Raw genomic sequence first — 18,962 nt, 5'->3', positions numbered from 1 at the left:
CATTGGACATGTCCTGTTAACCACAGGGGATTTGTCAGAAGGACCCAGATGATTGACACAGAGAGGGACTCAACTCTTTCTCTGCATTACTTCATCATTTCCCCCTTTTTAAAGGCAAACTGATGCAAAAAATAATTTAAAAAAAATAATCAGGTTTCCCGTGACAACTTCATAATCCAGTGTAAAATGATGACAAACTTTATGGACAAAAGGCAGGTGAAGATGAATTGTATTTTCTGTGGGAATGGAAACTTCACAGCACCAGGAAAAAAAAAATCCACAATCTGAGTGAAACCTGCAGCAAACCCCTCATTTCTGCAGCCCTTTGAGAGCTGGCATTTTTGCCTGTGCTACATCCCAAACTGAGATTTCCTCACCCTTCCTTTGACAGGGGAGCAAAGCTAAATGGGAGAGCCTTCGTGGCTCAGCAGTGGTCCCACCCCAGCACCACCCCTGAGGGTGAGAGAATTTACTGAATAAAAATGACCTTCCTTAGCTGGGGCAGTGTAATTTCAGCCCTGCAACCCAAACCTCTCGACAGTTACAAACCTCAGGCTTTGAAAAGAACATTAAAGGCTCATGTTGAGAGGCTGCTTTTCAGAATTTTCTTTTTTTTTTTCCAAAGGAGAACAGAAATGTGCCTCCAGTAGGGAAAGCTCCATTTGTGCTTTCTCCCATGGATACAGGCAGCAGGGAGAGAGGAACTTCAATTCCCTGTCAGGACTCCAAGCTGTAATCTCAGTGCAAGGCTGCAGTGGCCTTCAAAAGCTTTAATTTATAAATAAAGTATCTATTGCTACATAAATGTCATTAAAGTGTATCACAGAATTCAGCACAGCATCTGCCCAGCCATGGCTCCAAGTGACAATGTTATTCCAGTTCTTGCCTATATTTTCCATCCAAATATTTGTGTAGTTTCAAATAGCCCAAGGAACCTGGTCCTGACGTCACCCTGGTGGAAATCAATAAAAGCTCTGCCTCTGCCTTCAGGCAGTGCCCTCGAGCATCCTGGAGCAACAACTTTGAAATCCTAAACCCAAACCTCCACAGCAATCGTTGAAGGAATTAATTTCTTTCTATTTACAACCATCCTGAGCACATGGGGCAGTTTATAAACTGGGGCTTGTAAGGTGATGGTCGCTGATTTGGAGCAGCAATCCCAAACCAGCCTGCTCAGAACCTGCTGGGTTTCCCCATCAGAGGACACAGCACCTACAGCAATGAGCACTGAACCCCTTTAGCTGGACTGTGTGCATCCCCTGAGCAGGGAGAGTGAAGCTTTATTTCATTTAAAAGCCCTTGGAAGGACCAGATGCTGTGGTTGGTAACAGCAATGCCAGGTTTGAGGCTGCAAAAGGAGAGAGTCCTGCCAGGGAAGGGTGAAATGCCCCTGCAGCTGAAGTGTGGGGACTCAGCAGGGCAGGGCTGGTCCCCAGGGGATGCAGGAGGAGAGGGGCACTGGAGGAAGGGCAATGGCAGGAGGGACATGTGAGCAGAGGTATCCTGAGGAGAAACAGATGGCAAAGAGAAGGAAGATGCAAAAGGCAGTGAAGCACAAGAAGTATGAGAATCACTACTACAGTTTAATTAGAATAACCCAAAAGTCAGCAATATAAGTGTATTAATTAAATTTTATCACCCTGCAGTGCACACAACCTTCAGATGGAGTTAACAGAAACCTACATTACATGCACAGTTCTCTATTACATCATCTGCTTTTTTTTTTTTTTTTTAAAAAAGGAACAAATCTGTTAAAAATTCCTTAGTTAGGTATATCACCCTAAATACTGATGCATGCTCCCTTCAGCAGGGCAATGTATGCAGCCAAAAGCAACCTCAAGCTTTATGGAACATTAATAATTAGAATGAGCACTACAGATGGAATTCAGATTTGAAAAAGGAAAAACCTTAGCACTAAAAAATACTTGCCTGAGACTGAAATGGGAACACAGTTGTGTAACCACGAGTCTCATTACCTTCTAGAGGTCACCAACACACAAAAAATCATCCCAGGCATCCAGAAAGTCATTTTACTGGGACATCACAGACATACACTAAAGGTCACTTGAAGCTGAAGTTTCTTGCTGGCTTCTGCTTTGCCATAAAGCAGAACACATTAAAGGAACAATTGAGCTGCTCTGTGGCTCTGGTGCACGTGAGAATTCTGCATCACTATCCACAATGAACAAAGCTGCTGTCTTTTATTGGGTTTTTTTTTTTTAGTACTTGAATATCTGCCTTGTAGGAGAAATTGCTTTTGCCTAATGCTGTGTCTGGTGCTTCAGGTGTGGTCTGGCTGGCTTTTTACAGCATATTCAGGAGTGCTTTTCAACCATCCCTGGGCAGAAATGGGTTTCAAAAGTGGTGACTTTTAATGAGCTACATCCAAGTGGCAGCAACGGGGCATTAGCAGCCTGTGCAAACACAGAACAATCCCATCCCTTTTCCATGAGGATGTGGACAGCACTGGGCTCTGTGAACTGAGGTTCTTGTTCACAGATGCCTTGGGGGGATTTGAATGAAATGACACTGAATGGAGTATTTTTGTTTATATAAAATGTATGGCAAGTTTATTTTGGAACAATTCCTATGCAAGGGAAAGGAGGTATATAGCTCTTCTGGGTATTATCTATAGTAATAGATAAATATAAAAGTATAAAGAGATCCCTGAAGAAAATAATTAGGAAGAAATAGAAAGAAAGGATAAGAGCAGACAGTGGAGAGGAAAGATATCACCACCCGTGGATCCAGAAACAAGAATTGACTGCTGCAGTTTTGATGTTCACTTTTGATGGTCTCAGCCTTCATCCATCAGGGCTGGAGGGAATCCAGGGTGGGATAACACACATTCAGATCCAGGTGTTGGTGCCCAGGGACCTCCCCTGCACGGGGGAGTTTCCCACTCTCTGTTGCAGCACTGTGGATCATGAGTCTGGGGGCATTTTGGGAATCTTGGGTGGTTTATGGCCAGACATGACTCCTGGCTGAGCCAGTTGTGCCTTCTCAGAAGGGATGAAAACGCCCAGGTCTGCGTGTGAATGTCCCAGTACGTCCCCCAGGAGGGTGCCTACACCTGAGCCAGGTGTGTAAGGGAGGACATGGGCACGACAGAAAGCCACACCCCACCTCCACAGGGCCTGTTCCTGACCGCCCCAAAGCTCGGTTTATTGCTAAACAAAGGTTGATTTGTTGTGGCCATCCTCTGGTGGTTTGTGTCCACCCCCCCTGGATCTGGGCAGCTCAGAGGTTTTGCCACCACACATCCAAAACCTCCTCACCTCCCCTTCGGCTGCGGGGTGCAAACCCGGCCTCAGCCAAGCACCCTGGTGCTTCTGAAAATCATTAACCCTTAATGTTTCAGTCCCTCACACGCTGGCAGATTGTTCTGTTTGCACTTTTTCTCGTCGGTAATGAGAGTTCCCACCTGAAGACTGAGCAGTCAGCCCAATTTCTAAGAAGCTCGTCCAGAACCTGATCCCGGGGGCAACTCCATGAGTGCCCTCTCCAAGAGTCATCACAGGATTGACTCCAAAAGTCATCACAGAGCCATTGGATGGTTTGGGTTGGAAGGAACCTTAAAGACCACTTGGTTGCAAACCTTTTGCCACCGTCAGGGACACCTCCACTACACCAAGTCCCTCCAGGCTGGCCTGGCTGCCCTGCCCTGTGTCGATGTGTCCCACACCGCTCCGAGCCACCATCCCGTCTGTCCCCGCTGCCGGCGGCCGATGCCGGCCGGTCTCACCCCGTCACACCCCACCGCGACCTCCGTGCGCTCCCCTCCCCTCCATCCCCTCCATCCCTCCCTGTCCCCGTTCCGCTCCTCTCCCCGCGCTCCCCTCCCGTGCGCGGCGCTGCCCCGCTCTGCCCGCGGGCCCCGTTCCTGCCCCTCGGGGGAAGGGGCAGCACCGTGGGGCCCGGCCCCGCCGGTTCCGCAGACAAAGCCCCCTTGTCCGGCCGGGACCCCCGGGCAGGGGGCGGTGCCGGGGCGGTGCCGGGGCGGTGCCGGGGGCGGGCGCTGCGCGCAGGCGGCGGCGCGGCCGCGGCTCCTCCCGGGCGCTCCGGGACGGCGGGGACGGGGCACGGCCGCGGGCCGGCCCGGGGGCTCAGCTGCCTCTGGGGCGGCGGCGGGAGCGGCTCCTTCTTATTTATTCCCCTTCTCCGCCTCTGCCCCCGGCCCGTCTGCGCACTCCGGGTACTTTTTCTGGGCTTTTTTGTTGTTGTTGTTTTTTTTTTCTTTTCTTCGGTTGTTCGCGGCGGAGCGGAAGGAGGATGGGGTTCGAGCTGGATCGCTTCAGCGGGGAGGTGGATCCCGACTTCAAGTGCAACCTGTGCAACAAAGTGCTGGAGGACCCGCTGACCACCCCGTGCGGACACGTCTTCTGCGCGGGCTGCGTGCTGCCCTGGGTGGTGCAGCAGGGCAGCTGCCCCGTCAACTGCCAGCGCATCTCCACCAAGGAGCTCAACCACGTCCTGCCCCTCAAGAGCCTCATCCTCAAGCTGGACATCAAGTGCGACAACCACGCTCGGGGCTGCGAGGCCGTGGTGCCGCTGCAGCACCTGGGCGAGCACGCCGAGACCTGCGACTTCTCGCCGGCCAAGTGCCGCAACCGCGGCTGCCGCCAGGTGCTCAACCTGCGCGATGTGGAGGCGCACATGCGGGAGCGCTGCGAGGCGCGGCCCGCGGGGCTCTGCGAGCAGGGCTGCGGGCTGGTGCTGACCCACGGCGAGCGCCGCGCCGGCGGCCACGGCTGCCTGCGGGCCCTGCGCGCTCACGGCGCCGCGCTGCAGGCGCGGGCGGCCGCGCTGGAGAAGGCGCTGAAGAAGGAGGCGCTGCGCGCCGGCAAGCGGGAGCAGTCGCTGCTGTCGCGGCTGGCGGCGGCACAGCTGGAGCTGCAGGTGACGGCGCTGCGCTACCAGAAGCGCTTCACGCAGTACAGCGCCCGCCTGGACGCGCTGGCCCGCGCCCGCGCAGCTTCCCCCGGCAAGGTAAGGACGGGCCCCGCTCTGCCCGGCGTCCCTGGGGATGCTCCTTATCCCTGGGCGTGCTCCTCATCTCTGGGGATGCGCCCTGTCCCTGGGGATGCGCCTTGTCCCCGGGGATGCTCCTTATCCCTCGGGATGCGCCCTATCCCTCAGGGTGCTCCTTATCCTGTGGGATGCTCCCTGTACCTGGGGATGCGCCCTGTCCCGTGGGATGCACCTTGTCCCGTGGGTTGCACCTTGATCCTCGGGATGCTCCTTATCCCTCGGGATGCGCCGTGTCCCTCAGGATGTTCCTTATCCCCGTGGGATGCTCCTTATCCCTCGGGATGCGCCTTGTCCCCGTGCGCGGCGCCCGGGGCGTTCCCTATGCAGGGTTTCTCCTAGAGAGCCCATCCGGCTGCAAATCCTTTCAAATAGCGAGCTTTGGGGTTTAATAGTTGTAATAGGGCGCTTTCTATAGGTATATCTTTGCGTGGGGCGTCTATAGGTGCATCTTTCTGTAGGGACGTTTTTAAGTGTGACTGTCGTTGCTGGCTGGACCCCATAAGGTAACTCGCACAGAAAAGTAACAAGGTCGCAGTGTTACTGCTTACTCTTGGTTATCTTCCCCGAAGAAAACTCTAAAAGTGGAATTTCGAGGGCTGGAAATGGTATTAAAGCTGCAGAAATTGACTCCCAGGAGTCCCACAAAGTGAAGCTGCTGTGACCCAATGCTTTCCAGAGCCTGAGCTCACCTGGCATCCCACAGTCGGGCTTCTACAAAATGCAGCCTTTGGGATTTACTGTGATGTGACACGGACACCTCAGCAGCTATTTCAGGATCTGCAGCCATCATCTTTGTGACATCCAAATACAAGGCATCTGCTGTGTACTTGTGATTATTTTTTCTCAGTGTCACACAGGGTTCTTTAATTAGGAAGGGAAAAATTAACTTGATTTCAACCCCTCAAAATTAGACCATTTATAAAATGACCAGAATCAAAAGCCAGAGCTACAACAGTTTTAATTGGAATGAGGCTCCCCAGCGAGGGAAGCCCTGGAAGCCAATTATCTTTTAAATGAAGACATTCAGAGTCCTCCCAGTGACCTGGAATGTGCTACCACAGACACAGCAGTATTAAACTGTTCAAAACTGTCAAACATCTGTATTCACACCTCTGGTAATGTTGAGGCTCTAAAAGCTGTGTAAAGGAAATAAAACTTCATGTCAGAGGATCTTTTTGTTTTAACCTTCTTAGGAATCCAGGACAGAACCCATCCTCTTTTCCTAACTCAAACCAGAAAATGTTTCAATACTAAATGAACTGTTCTAACTTCAGGCAGTACTGGGTGTGTGCTGGTCAAAATCCTAGTAATGCCATGAAAAAAAATGGGGGGTTCACAGTCATATCAAGGTTGAGGACAGTTCTGTCTCCCCCTTTTCCTGCAGCACTTTGCCATGATCTCTGGTCCCACAGCCTGGCACACAGCTCCTGTCCCCTGCTGACGACAGGAGAGCCCTGCACACTGTCCTGCTGTCAGAAACCATCTCACCCAATCCCTGCCTCCTCATCCTTGATCTCCTTTATTCTCCCACCACCCTTTCTTTGTGGCCAGTGCTGATGATGTTGGGCTTGCATCTTTTAGCCCTGTACGGTGTCAGGAGCTGCTGCAATCCCGAGGGCTGCTCCTTCTCAGCTGCAAATGTTCATGACACATATTTTCAGCTGTACTTCCTATCAGATTTATGGGTCCAGCTGGCCCAGGCCCCTGTGCTGAGTCCAGCCCGGTTACAAAGGGCTGTTGTGCAGTTCTCTGGAGCAGCCACCGCTCTGAGAAGGCTGGGAGGTGTCAGTGTCACCACAGCCCCGGGCCAGCGGTCAGTCAGCTCCGTGTCTTTCACAGCCTTTTGGGCGGCTGGCCAACACCAACAGCTCTCTGCTGCCCAGCTCCCAGGCAGGCACGAAGAGCAAACTTGCATCTTTGTGACACAGGGAGTTCAGTGAAAGACCTGTGGTGATCACCTCGTGCACGGGATGCTTTCCCTCTGTGCAGGCTTCCAAGTGTGGGGTTATTTTCTCAGAGGCAGTAGCACAGACTGGGCAAGAACACTCAGCAGGATGTGTAAATTTTCCTAAGGGTTATGTCCCTGAACGCAGGGATTAGAGGAATGGTAGTGTGAAATAACCAATTTGCTGTCATTATTTAAATAATGACCATTATTCATATTTCATACATTCTCAGATGGAGTAGTTTGGTCTGTGCTAAGCATAAGTAGGCTGAGCACCAACAATCCATAGCTCACAAGTAGTGATTGCAGAACTTACTCTGGGATGTTCTGGCTCCTCAGTAGATGGAGAAAAGGGGTTTTCTGGCTTTCCTGCCTGATGGCTGCTTGTTGCTGCAGAAGTAGAACCAATCCAGAATAAATCAGATCACACATCCTGTAGGCAAAACAGAAGAAATGCCCACGTACAGTTGTGTTTAAATGCTTAGTCAAAGGGGAAATACCATATTGAGTGACATTAGACCATTCTTTAAAGACCCAAATTCGTGATCTTTGGAGACCCAGGTGGGGATTCACCTTAGCATAGACCTTGTTTGTAATACTGGATGAATCACAGCTTTGCTGTGCTTTCATCAACCATTTCTGAGGTGAGTTCTATAACACCCCCATAACCATACTGAGAGAAGACATAAATAACTACATTTTAATATACACACTCACCTGTAAGCATCTCACAATTTTATAAGCCCCTTAGGCAGGTAGATGTGCCTTAAGTGACCCCAGTTGTGTTACCCATGTGTGTTATCACTGAGGGAGCACTTCAGTTTTACTGTGTACAGTTCCAAGGTTTATTCAGAGAATGGCTGTTTATTCCTTGGTGGAAAGAGGAGAGGCTTACTGAGGATGAGCTTGAGGAGGGAGTGGGAGGGAAGGTGGAGTGTCTCCCTCAAAATTAGTATTTCCTTCCATCACACATGTCCATCCTGAAATATCAAAGTCTAAACAATCAAGAAATAAACTTGTTCAATTCAAACAAGGCTTAATCCTTGGCGGAACAGAGCCCTGTGCACACCTCTTGATAAGCTGATCTGGTCAATCCCTCATTTACACAGCCAGCAAAGTCCTTTGGGAAGGAGCAAGGGGAGAGGGAATCAGAAGCAGTTGAGAGCCCAGGGTAGAAACCCTTCTGCTGTCCTGGCAACCAGAGACAGGAGCTGACTTTAAATTGATCAGCCAGGCAAGAACCAGTTATGATCTGACATTCAGGACCTCTGTGGTGGTGGTGGCAAAGATTTGAATTCTGTAAGAGCCAGATGAAGTGCTCTAAAGCAAGATGATGTGTTTTCCTCAAGCAGGATGGGCCAGGCAGGTCCTGGCAGCCTTTTCACCAGTGAAGGAGGAGCTGAGGTGCCTCCTCTGGCGAGGACAGAGCTTCCTAGCCACAGCACTACCAAGGAAATTAGTCCTTGCTATCTAAAGGGAAAGGCAGTCTATTAGCTGCACATTACTCAGCTGGGAAGTACAGTAATTTCAAGAATTATGTTTAAGAGTTCTGTTCAGCTGTGGGAATACAAGATGCCAGGAACCATCAGGTCTGCTGCCGGAGCAGCTGCCGGGGCAGGGCTGGCCCCTGGCCACCACATTTCCACAGTTACCTCACTGTTGAATGACTGCTCTGCTTGGAGGGGGAGAGAAAGGCAGAGGAGCCCTGGAAAACTCATTTGCATCGTGGCTTCCTTGTGGAGAGCAGGGGAAGGTTGTTGAAGGAGTCGTTGAGAGCTGAGATGTGGCTGTGCAGAAGGGACCCAGTGTCAGAGCAAGGTGCTGCTGCTGCTGCCTCCCAGGGCCGGGCACTTCTGCACCCACAGCGGGGCTGCAACGTGACTGCTGCCATGGGGAGCATGGAGACACTGCACAAAGCCACCAGAAAAACCTGGAAATGTCTTTAAAACCCCTGTGGACAGAAGTGCTTTTTCAGAAGTACCTGCAGAAAGCTGCATTAGTTGTTTCTTTCCCCTCACAACGCGACTGGTTCGATCCCACCTGCTTTAGTACTTGTTCAGCCAGGTGTAAAAGTGTCAAATCAAAGCCTCATAAGGAGGCTTTAATGAAAACAGGCAACTCTAATTACTGAAAGTGTCTTGAGAGCAATGTTGTAATTGTTTTTTGATTGTTGTAATTGATTTGCCTTCCTAAATAGGGATAATAGAAGGAAACAGTCATGCTAGCATGTGCTTGTCTTTCACATCCAGAACCATCAGTCCTTGAAAGTGGTCTCACAGGACTGGAAATTTGTTCCTTGAAATCCTGTCTGAGGTCTGGGTCTGTAGACTTGCAGGGAAATAGATTTTGCTTCATTTTTCAGTTCTCTTCTGGGTACCTGGTTCTCACTGCTGCCAAGTGCAGGCAGATTGGAACGAAACCAGCCAGAGTTTGTTCACGTTCCTCTGTATCGGGTCCAAGTCTATTTATGAGTGGATCATTGGGGAGGATAATGCTCAGAAAGTGATGTGGAAGTTGTGAAGCACATTTCAGGTGGGGCTGCTGGTGCAGTGCAGTCAGTGCAGCTCTGCCAGCTCACCCTGCCAGGGAACTGGGCTCCCTTATCATCCCCACATCTCTGGGAGCAATTCAGTAATCCAGGATTACTCTGACATTTTTTATGACTTTAATAGACGTTAATATTTGATTGACAACTTCAAATTGACATGTTAGAAGAAAAAGGCACAAACTAAAACCATCTGCCTTGAATTACAATGTAACTGTTGCAATTTTTGTCATTAATTGGTTATGAAAACCAGACTTTTAAGATAACTTCCTCAAACTTTTTTTGTGTTCATAACTTTTTCACCCCCTGGATAAAACAAAGAAAATGGTTTTGGAGGTAGAAAATTTCATCTGTATCTCTAGATGCACACACTGATCCTATTCTGATCTCTAAATGTTGTTACTCAGAGGGCTTTTTGTAGTGCTCTGCTGTAAATAACAACACTAGATTGAGACTGAAAGGAGAACATTGTGAACATTTAGTTGTCTTTAACAGTTCATGCATTTAGTTTTGTCTTCATAAAAGTTAATAGGCCTAAGTAGCATCCCTGTGTCAGAGAGGACATTTTTTAGGAGTTTGTAGTTAGGAACAACTGGGGTGAGAGACCAGGAAAACAGAGCCTGTTCACACAGCCCCCCAAATATTACATGTCCTTCCATAATGTTGCATACTGTTTGTCCAGAAAACTATTCACTGCAGAATTTCATATTTTAGGGGATTAACATAATGATTTTCAGTGATGGGAGATTTCTGTTTTGCTGGTCTTAAAATGCCAGAGAAAAAAAACCATGCACAGCAGGTGCTGTGAATAGCAATTGCCATCTTGAGCCTGTGGCAATATTTGTCACAGTTCTGTTTAATGCTGTTTTCTAAAACTCTGCAGAGAATTTTGTGTTTGAAACTGTTTAAAACAATGTCACTTAAAACAGTGTCACGGAGTCAGCAGGAGAGAGAGGCAATGCAAGGCTCCAGTCCTGAGGTTCAGTCACCCCCAAGCACTGGGAAATCAGAGAGTTTGACTACTGGAAACGTGGAGTATTTTACATAACACATCACATATGACTGGGTCAAGTAGTTGCAGGAACCAGCATTGCATATAAACCCCTTCTGTTGCTGTTAAGTGTCTCAGTGTAGATCTCAATAAAAAAGACACATAAATCTTGGGGGAGGTTCTGCTGCTGGAGCTCAGTGGGGTGGCTGGAGCAGCCACTGGGAGCTGCAAAGTTATGCCAAACATTTGTCTCTAAATTACAAAGGGATTTTAACAAAAATGAGAAACCAACCCAACAGAAAACCTGGGTAGAAGTATTACCTGTCCTGTTTTACCCCCCAGACACGACCTTTCTGAATGTGTTTGTCTGTTCTTTGCAGGGTGAAGAAACTAAAGCACTGACTCTGGTCCTTCACCGGGACTCTGGATCTCTTGGATTTAATATTATTGGTGGCCGGCCGTGTGTGGTATGTTAATTGTTAAAATATGTCTGCCCTTTCCAGTGGGGAAAAGCATGTAGGTCAACACTTAGAGCAAAAATGTTGCTGACAAGCATTTGGTGCCCTTGGGGTTCTTTCAGAGCAGTTCTTCCATTGAGGTTGTGTGGATGTCTATTGACCACGCTGCCTTTTCTCTCGCTGCCTGTTTGTTCTTGCATCTCACCACAGCCAGCACCACCAATCCCAGTGCAGAGCCACTCCCAACATGATAAAACCCATGGTGTCTCTTTCTCAGACCCTACTGCTGTGAAGCTCATGGGTTGAGAGCCACAACTTTAGTCCCTTTCATTAAAAAAAAAAAAAAAATTATTTACTCTCCTTTCCAGCAGAGATCCAGCAGCACTGTGTGCAGGTGAAGGGATGGAATTTAAACAGCTTGGTTTTGAGTTCTGTGATTTCAGCAGATGTTTCCTGCACCACACACTCACTAATGTATTTTTTTGGGATGCTTGTTGGCCGGAGCTGCTGCATATGACTTTAATTACATCAAGGAGTGGATTATACCTTGTCCTAGTAATTTAGAAAGTATTCAGAACTACTTCTTGGCTGCTCAGAAATCTGACATTAATCACAATTTATTCCTAGTGAATTCACTTGAAAGTTATTCTTTCTTTAGACTCTTTCAAATTTCTGAGACATTGTTGTGCAGAAGCACAATACACAGAAATATGAAAATACCTTGTTAAGTGTAAGGTGTTTTCATGGGTGTATTTTCAAGTCTCCAGAGCAAAAGCTGTGCAACTAAAAATGAAAATTGCACTGTTTTCTTATGTTTGATGTGCAAGCAGGCTGTGTCTCACTGGATTTTGCTGTGAGAATAATTGTAATGACAATTACTCCTGAGCTGGCCTAAGTCAGAGGAAAATGATTATCAAGCAACTAATTTACCTAATGGAAGCCCATCCCTGGTTGCTTAATCTTTCAGAATCAGAGTATCAGGTGTTCTCATTAGCACAAAGCAATTCCATATTAAGACATCACTAAGAATATTTCTCTCAGATTACTTGCCCTGCTGTGACATGGACAAGCTTCAGCTGAGGGCAGATGAGAGGGACAATAATGTGTTTTCCTTTTCATCTTTGAAGGACAATCAGGATGGCACATCCAGCGAAGGAATTTTTGTTTCCAAAATAGTTGACACTGGGCCTGCTGCTAAGGAAGGAGGGCTGCAGATCCACGACAGGATTATTGAGGTAAGAGAATACACTGCCTTTTAATAGTGCAGGCTGCAGCTCAGGCCCTCCCATTGCACATTTGCTGTGGCTTTGGGAGAGTGGACCGTGGTAAGCACTGTCTAGAACATCTGTCTGTGAAAATATGCTGGGCTTGATTCAGTGCTGACCTCCAGGGCTTTAGGTATAGTCCTTTCCTAAATATAGAAACCAGATTATGGATGGTATGTGCATGTCCTGACTTTCTGAGGAGCTCGCATCTCTCTGGTATGCCATAGATAGTTCTTTTTTAAGCTGTTGGAAACTTGGAAGTTATTTAGTTAAAACCATATGTGAAATATCTGTGGTGTAAAGCATGATGTTATTTTTCTTGGTATTTGAGTTTTGAGCAGTCAGGGAAAATTCCGCTCTGTGATTTCTCTATGGTTTATCATAAACCTAAGTAACTCCTTTAATGTTGTTTGTGAGTTCTTACATTACTCAGATTGCAGTCTGAATTTCTCCTCATTTTGCCAAAGTCTTGACCTCAATAAAAAGCTCTTCCTGTGAAGGAGATGGTTGCATGAAACTTTTCCCTAAATTTGCAGCGAGCAAATTTCTTTTTTTTGGGGAGAGAGAGAGAGCAAGAAAAAGTTTCATTTTCATGAAGCAATGCAGCTGACGGTGAGTCAGTTCCCATTGTTTGGCATTTTGCAGTTAAAGAAAAGGTCTTCCTCACTGTCTTATTTTTGTAGGCTACAGAAACTTTGAGAGTCTATTGTTCAAAAAGATAAGTGTGCTGTTTGTTGCCAAGGATATCATGGAACAGCCAGTTTCTCTAAGTAATGGAATTCCATTGCTCTTATGTTTTGCAAATGAGCAATAAACAGCTGTTAAGGATTTTCTGTTGGCAGGGGACAAAGTGTATTTGCTTTTTCTGTACTGTTATGGCAAATTGTATTCACAGTCTAGTAAGGGTATAAAATATTAATTAAGTTTCTTCATATGGGAAAGAATGGAGCCACAGTAGCAGAACTATAAAAAGATAAGAAGCTGAGCTGTGAAATGATCCAGAGTTGCTCAAACCCTGTGTGTGATGTAAGATAATTGCGAAAAGGTCTGGACAGTTTTGTGAGAACTCTGATTTTGTTTGAGCTGAAGGTTTCCCATAAGCCTGAATTTCCCCACAGCCTCCTTGGAAAGCTGACATCCGTTTCTGAAGTAGTGCACAGTCACATAAACCAAACAACTGTATGAAAACCAAAACTCTGGGAGATCAAATGGCCCTGGGTTGGGAAATGTCCTGGTGCTGGTTCAGGCTCTGTGAGTTGTGGAAGTGACCCTGGCTCTCAGTGCAGGGACCAGGGCAGCCAGCCTCCATGGGCTCTGCACCATCTGCTGCCTTGCAAGGGACCTCCTTCCTTCTGATTTAGTTTGTGCTCCTTCCTTACTGCTCCCCAAGCTTAGTGTTGGTGCAGGCTGAGGAGTGAGTCCCAGTCAGTGTCCAGAGGAGCGGAGGGACACGAGGGGACAGGCTGGGTGAGCTTTCCTGCCCTGTCCCCTCCCTCAGCAGAGCCATGCCTGTGCCAGCACTGCTTGTGCAGAGCCTTGTGCACGGTTCAAGCTGCATTTTCAGGCAAGAGAAGAGCCCAGAACAAAGACATTAGAGGGATCTGTTGGATTAATAACACTCCAAGGGTAGCAGGAACCCGTGTGTTGACATGGGGCTGGCATGTGTTGACAGCTCTTGTTGTGCTGACCACAAACTCATTGTCATGTTCACTCTTCTCACCTCTAAATATACACAAAATGCTGATGAAAATGGAGCACATTGTTTCCCAGGGGTTGGCTTTGGGTGCCTCCAGAGCAGCATCACTCTGGATCAGGAGTGTCCTGTGGAAGCAAGCCCTGAGTGGTGCCCAGCTGATGTGGTTTGATTCCCATGGTGGAGCAGTCTCCAGGAGTGCTAATGGAATGCTTCTCTAGATAAAGTCATTTGTCTCATGCAGCCCAGCCACCACAGGCATCCAGTTCACAGCACTAGACTGGAGTGCTCTAAAAGTGAGCCCTTTAAAATACAGGAACTGTGGACACCAGCTCCTGAGAGCAGCTGCTTCATCCTGTGTTCCCTGCAGTTTATATTTAGCACATTTTATCTAACCTTGCTCTGGATAAGGAAAAAGGGGATCCCTCCTGCATCAAGGCATCTAATTGACCTTTATCATCCTAACATCTAATTATCTTAGATAATTTAAATACCTGTAAACAATCTAGGGGAGAATTAGGAATGGCCACTGGTGGTGTCCTTCTAGAGGCAAGTTTTTTTATAACCTTCACACTGTCAAAGTTTTGATTTGGGAGTTTGACTCAAAAATTATTTACAGATGTAGCTGTAACTGGGAGGACACAGCTGGAGAACTTGGCACAGAGCAGAGAGCATCCTAGCAGGTCACATTTGCTTTCAAAGGCATAAAAAATGGTGAGGAAAGATGGCAACTTACTTCCCTAGAGCTGAATTTAGCTATCTAGAGCTCCTTTAACTTGTCCATTCAATAATAAGGTTTTATGGATCATCAGCATGATTCTTCCACAAAGAATTCTTATTCCAGTATAAGATGCTGAGCATAACATCTCCCTAATTAATTCCAGCATCCATCACAGAGAATTTACAATGAAGTAAAACACAAATCATTTGATTTCCTTTTGGAAAATGTTTCATTGCTGCAGATCTTCTGGTGGATGTGTTTTGGAGCACATATAAAATAAGAGCGTCACTTCTCATTTTCAGAATTGCCACAACATTTCTAATTACTGAGCAGGGGTTAGGCAGAGTGAAATACAGACACATCAGGGAACTGTTCAGGGCTGATAGCAGAAGCATTTTTTTTATTGTTGTTTGCTTGCAAATTCTATCCCCTGACAATTTGATCCAGAGATAACCTTGGAATTATGACAGAGATAATTTTTAAACATATTTTCCTTGTGTAATTCGGATTTCCTGTTCTGCATTTTTCAGAAGGTTAAATGCAGAGTTAATCAGGTTTAAGAATTGAATTGAATTTTCTTTAAAAGCAATTTTTTAGCCCTTTTCAGATCATTGAAATAAGTAATGGCACTGTGAGGTCTATTTTGCTACTACTAAATGACAAAAACCAAGATGAATGTTGCATGGTCTGTACTACTCAGTCATCAGAGCAGCATGTAGCAAATACAGAGAAATAGCCTTTTTCTTGTGTTTTCTTTTACAGAATCTGTTGAATAATGATATTTACTGCTTACATATGACTATGAAGATCATGTTGTGGTTATTAACTGCTGAATATTTTCCCCTCACTGTTTAATAATACCCTTACTCTGTAAATGGGTGATCTGAGGCACAGAGGGAAAGAAGTTCTAGAAGTTCTTGCCAGATTAGGGTTACAGATTTGGATTTTGGTGGGTTTGTAACTTCTCCGTGTAAACCAAAGCTTCTTCTTACCTGTATCTGTTCTCAGATTTTTCACAATGAGTTTAGGAGTGAGGAAGTCACAATTCTGGGAGATTTCCTCTGCCTTGACTACACAATTTTCATGCAGTTCTGTACTTGCACACTCAAAGCCAGCAGCTGATTTCAACTGGTGATTTACTGAGGTATTGTTAAGATGTTCCATAGCAAATTGCCACGTTAAAAACATGCTGAAACTATTGATTTTTTCTGCAAAGGAATTACTGTTCTCATAGATTTCATTTTTGTCAGGGTAACAAAATGGTCCTAATTTCCTCTCTCAACAGAAGTTGGTTCAGGTCCCAGCCCTGAATGCCTCTATGCAGCTGCTTGGCATTTCTTAAGACAAAAATCAGATTTTCAGAGTTATTATTTTTAAGCACATCAGCCCTGAAAGAGTATAAATTAAATCTGCCATTCTCTTCTCGCTAACTGGTAAACTTGTTTGTTTAGCCCTGGGACTGCTGGGGAAGAAGGAGGCTTTTGAAAAGGCTGACTGCTGGCCACCTTAAAAAGTTTGCAGCACAATTAGGGTACTGTTGAGGTAGTCTAAGCTGTCACAGCCTTGCTGAAACCTGGAGGATTTATTCCATCTGGGACTCGCCCGGTGTTTCATGCTGCTCACAGGAAGGATCATTAGTTTAGGAGTTGAGAACACGTCTTAGTTCATTTGATTGATTTTCCCCAAAGCACACTCATGTGCTACAAATTACAGGCTGCTTTTCCAGGACGTGCATTTCTTCACAGATTACACACGAGGACAATGAAACTTTTTAGCAAATCTCGTGGATGTACAAACAAAATTTGCCGTTTGCTGCCTGCTCGCCCTGTTGTAAGTGTGGTGTTTTGGCAGAGCCACTTTCTGCTCACAGGAGGGGGTTAGGTGGATTTCAGGGAGATTAATTTGGTAGCTGTGTTCACAGCACAGCCTCTGAAAAGTCACATCAGCACAGAGGAATCCATCGGCCACGGAGGAATGGCAGGAAAGGACACTCTGGCAGGAGCACGGTGAACCTTTCCCTGCCGGTGACACAAAGTGAAGCGAGGATGGCTGTAAAACTGAGTGAATGAATAAAAGAAGAAGCATTCCTTGTGGTCTGGTGGTGCGTGATGGTCTCGTTTTTCCAGCAGACTGAGCCTGTGGCTGAAAGGGCTCAGTGTGCTGCTGGTCTGGCTGCACTGTCACTGCACGCTGGTGCTGCCCTGCTCACCTATCACCACTCACAGGCAGCTTCCACGAATAATCACTCAATAAAATTACTGTCTGAACACCACCCTCCATTCCTGATTTGCTGGTGAGCACTTTTGAAAACAATGCCAGCTTTAGCAGGATAATCCTAAGCCTGCAGCTCCTCGCGGGATGCTCGGTGCCAGCTGAACCCTGACAAGGATATGGATTAAACAAAATTGTCCTGAATGGAAAACTCAGCTCTGCCAACAAGATTTACTGTGCAGCTCCATACACTCAGGAATTAATTTTCTAGAAGAAAACATTTTCAGACAGTGACTTAAAATTGGCTGTTGCAGTTCCTGCCAGGACACGCAAGCACATGAGAGCATTTGTGGGGAGCGAGCGCGGCGGGGCAGCCACTGCAGCTCCAGCACAGTCAGCTCTTTTCAGCTCTTTTTGGAGTTTATGCTCCCAGAAAACTTTCCAAGGCCTTTGTCCATATCTGTTAATGGTGTCTCACAAAGCAGCATCGTGCCTGTGCTCAAACACAGATCCCACAGCTCGGGAGAAAGGGAGGAATAATAACAAGCCGGAGAGGAAAATGTAAATGAAAACAGGCGGCCTTGGTTATCGCTGCATTTTTTCCTCTCATAAATTTATTTCCCTGATTTCATACCAGCACTACAGGCTGAGCTGTGGCAGGGAGGTGGGGAAAGCAGGGGGATGAGCCAGAGAAGCAACCAAAGAGGTGCAGCAGGATTTCTACACTAAATACTGTAATACTGTTCTTCCCACAAACAAAACCATTAAAAAATTGGATGGAATGAAAATATAAGTGTTGCAAATTCAAAAAGCAATGTTGTTTCAAGTATTGTGGACCAACACTCACTGACCTTCAGGCTGCAGAGCTCAGGTTGCAAGCACATTTCATGCTGCAACTTCTGAAAAGGTCCTGTGTGGGTTCCCCTCAAATTTCCACACCATCTCATTTCTTCTTCTTTTTAATACAAGTCCACATCATGCTGACCCTAAGCATAATGTGGGCATTTTGAATCTGTGGAAGCTTAGACTATGGGTCTCAAGGGCGTGTTGAATGAATAAGAGGTAATTAAGTTATCAAGAAAAAGCTCTCTTAAAGTCAGGAATAGATCCCTTACGCATAACACATCTTAAATTAATGGGATTATGGTTTGGAGTCCTTTCTCCCCTGCACTTTCCTCCACTTTTGCTTTCCTTGCTCACACAGTCTTGAAAACAATCATTTCAGTCTTCAGCCAGCATGAAATCTCTGCCATAAAACCATCAGTGCACTCAAGATGGGGGACCATGACAACTGTGCACAAATCAGGAAAATAATTGCCACTGCTGGAATTGGGAGGAGTGCCAAATTTTTTCTGTGATGGAGCATCCACAGTCCTTGCAGAGAAGTTAAATAATGTTGCTCATGTTTGTGTTGGAATTGCAGTTAAACAGGAAATTGCTCTTGAGAAAAAGGAGAATCAATTATGAGGAATTTGCTTTCCAGGTTGGATCCTCTTGCCTCAAACTTTGCATTACTGTAAGGTTGGAAAAACTGGGAGAAAAGTCCTGCTGATACAGTGCTTTAAAACACAGTGAAAGTCACGGATTATTTAGCAAATGTTGTTTCTCTTTGGTGTGGTTAACTTGTTTGGGACCACAAGGAGCAGGATTGGAGAGGAAATGCAAACTGCTTTGATGATTTCCAGTCAAGTCTCACAAGAAGTCAGGGACTCACTTCACTAACTCCTGTGGTGGTGAATTCCCTCAGCTGTGTTTGCCATGTTCTGCTGAACCAATCCTTGCTGATTGCCTGGGTAATCCAGCTCTTGGTGGGTTTATCCAGCCCTTGGGTGAGGCAGGGAGAGGTTGTGCCAGGCCTGGTGGGGCACCTGGAGGCTGCAGGTCAGCCCTGGCTTGGGACCTGGGACAGTTTGTGATGAATTCAAATTACAAACCACCTAACAATCTAGAATTTGGGAATTATTACTCTGTCAAAGAAGTGAAAAATAGCTGGTTCATCCTCTGTAGCTCATCAGTGAGAAACGTGCCAGACTTCAACAAATATTGGGGCATTTTAAAGGATGCTCATAGAGAATATAGCAATAGAACAATTTAATCTTTTC

The 18,962-nt window shown here is 46.5% G+C and overlaps 1 protein-coding gene across 1 annotated transcript in view; it reads left to right on the top strand.

Moving 5' to 3' along the window:
• The first annotated feature begins 4,031 nt into the window (after nucleotides 1–4,031).
• The window catches only part of PDZRN3 (PDZ domain containing ring finger 3), a 129,843-nt gene continuing 114,912 nt past the window's right edge, over nucleotides 4,032–18,962 (top strand). Inside the window, exons 1-3 of the mRNA XM_054640098.2 lie at nucleotides 4,032–4,989; nucleotides 10,893–10,979; nucleotides 12,098–12,205. Of these exons, the coding sequence (XP_054496073.2) occupies nucleotides 4,273–4,989; nucleotides 10,893–10,979; nucleotides 12,098–12,205 (912 nt within the window). The 5' untranslated portion in view covers nucleotides 4,032–4,272. The remainder of the gene's footprint in view (nucleotides 4,990–10,892; nucleotides 10,980–12,097; nucleotides 12,206–18,962) is intronic.

This window comes from Agelaius phoeniceus, chromosome 11, assembly GCF_051311805.1.
Source record: "Agelaius phoeniceus isolate bAgePho1 chromosome 11, bAgePho1.hap1, whole genome shotgun sequence".
NCBI lineage: Eukaryota > Metazoa > Chordata > Aves > Passeriformes > Icteridae > Agelaius > Agelaius phoeniceus.
This window is presented reverse-complemented; position numbering and strand designations above follow the sequence as displayed.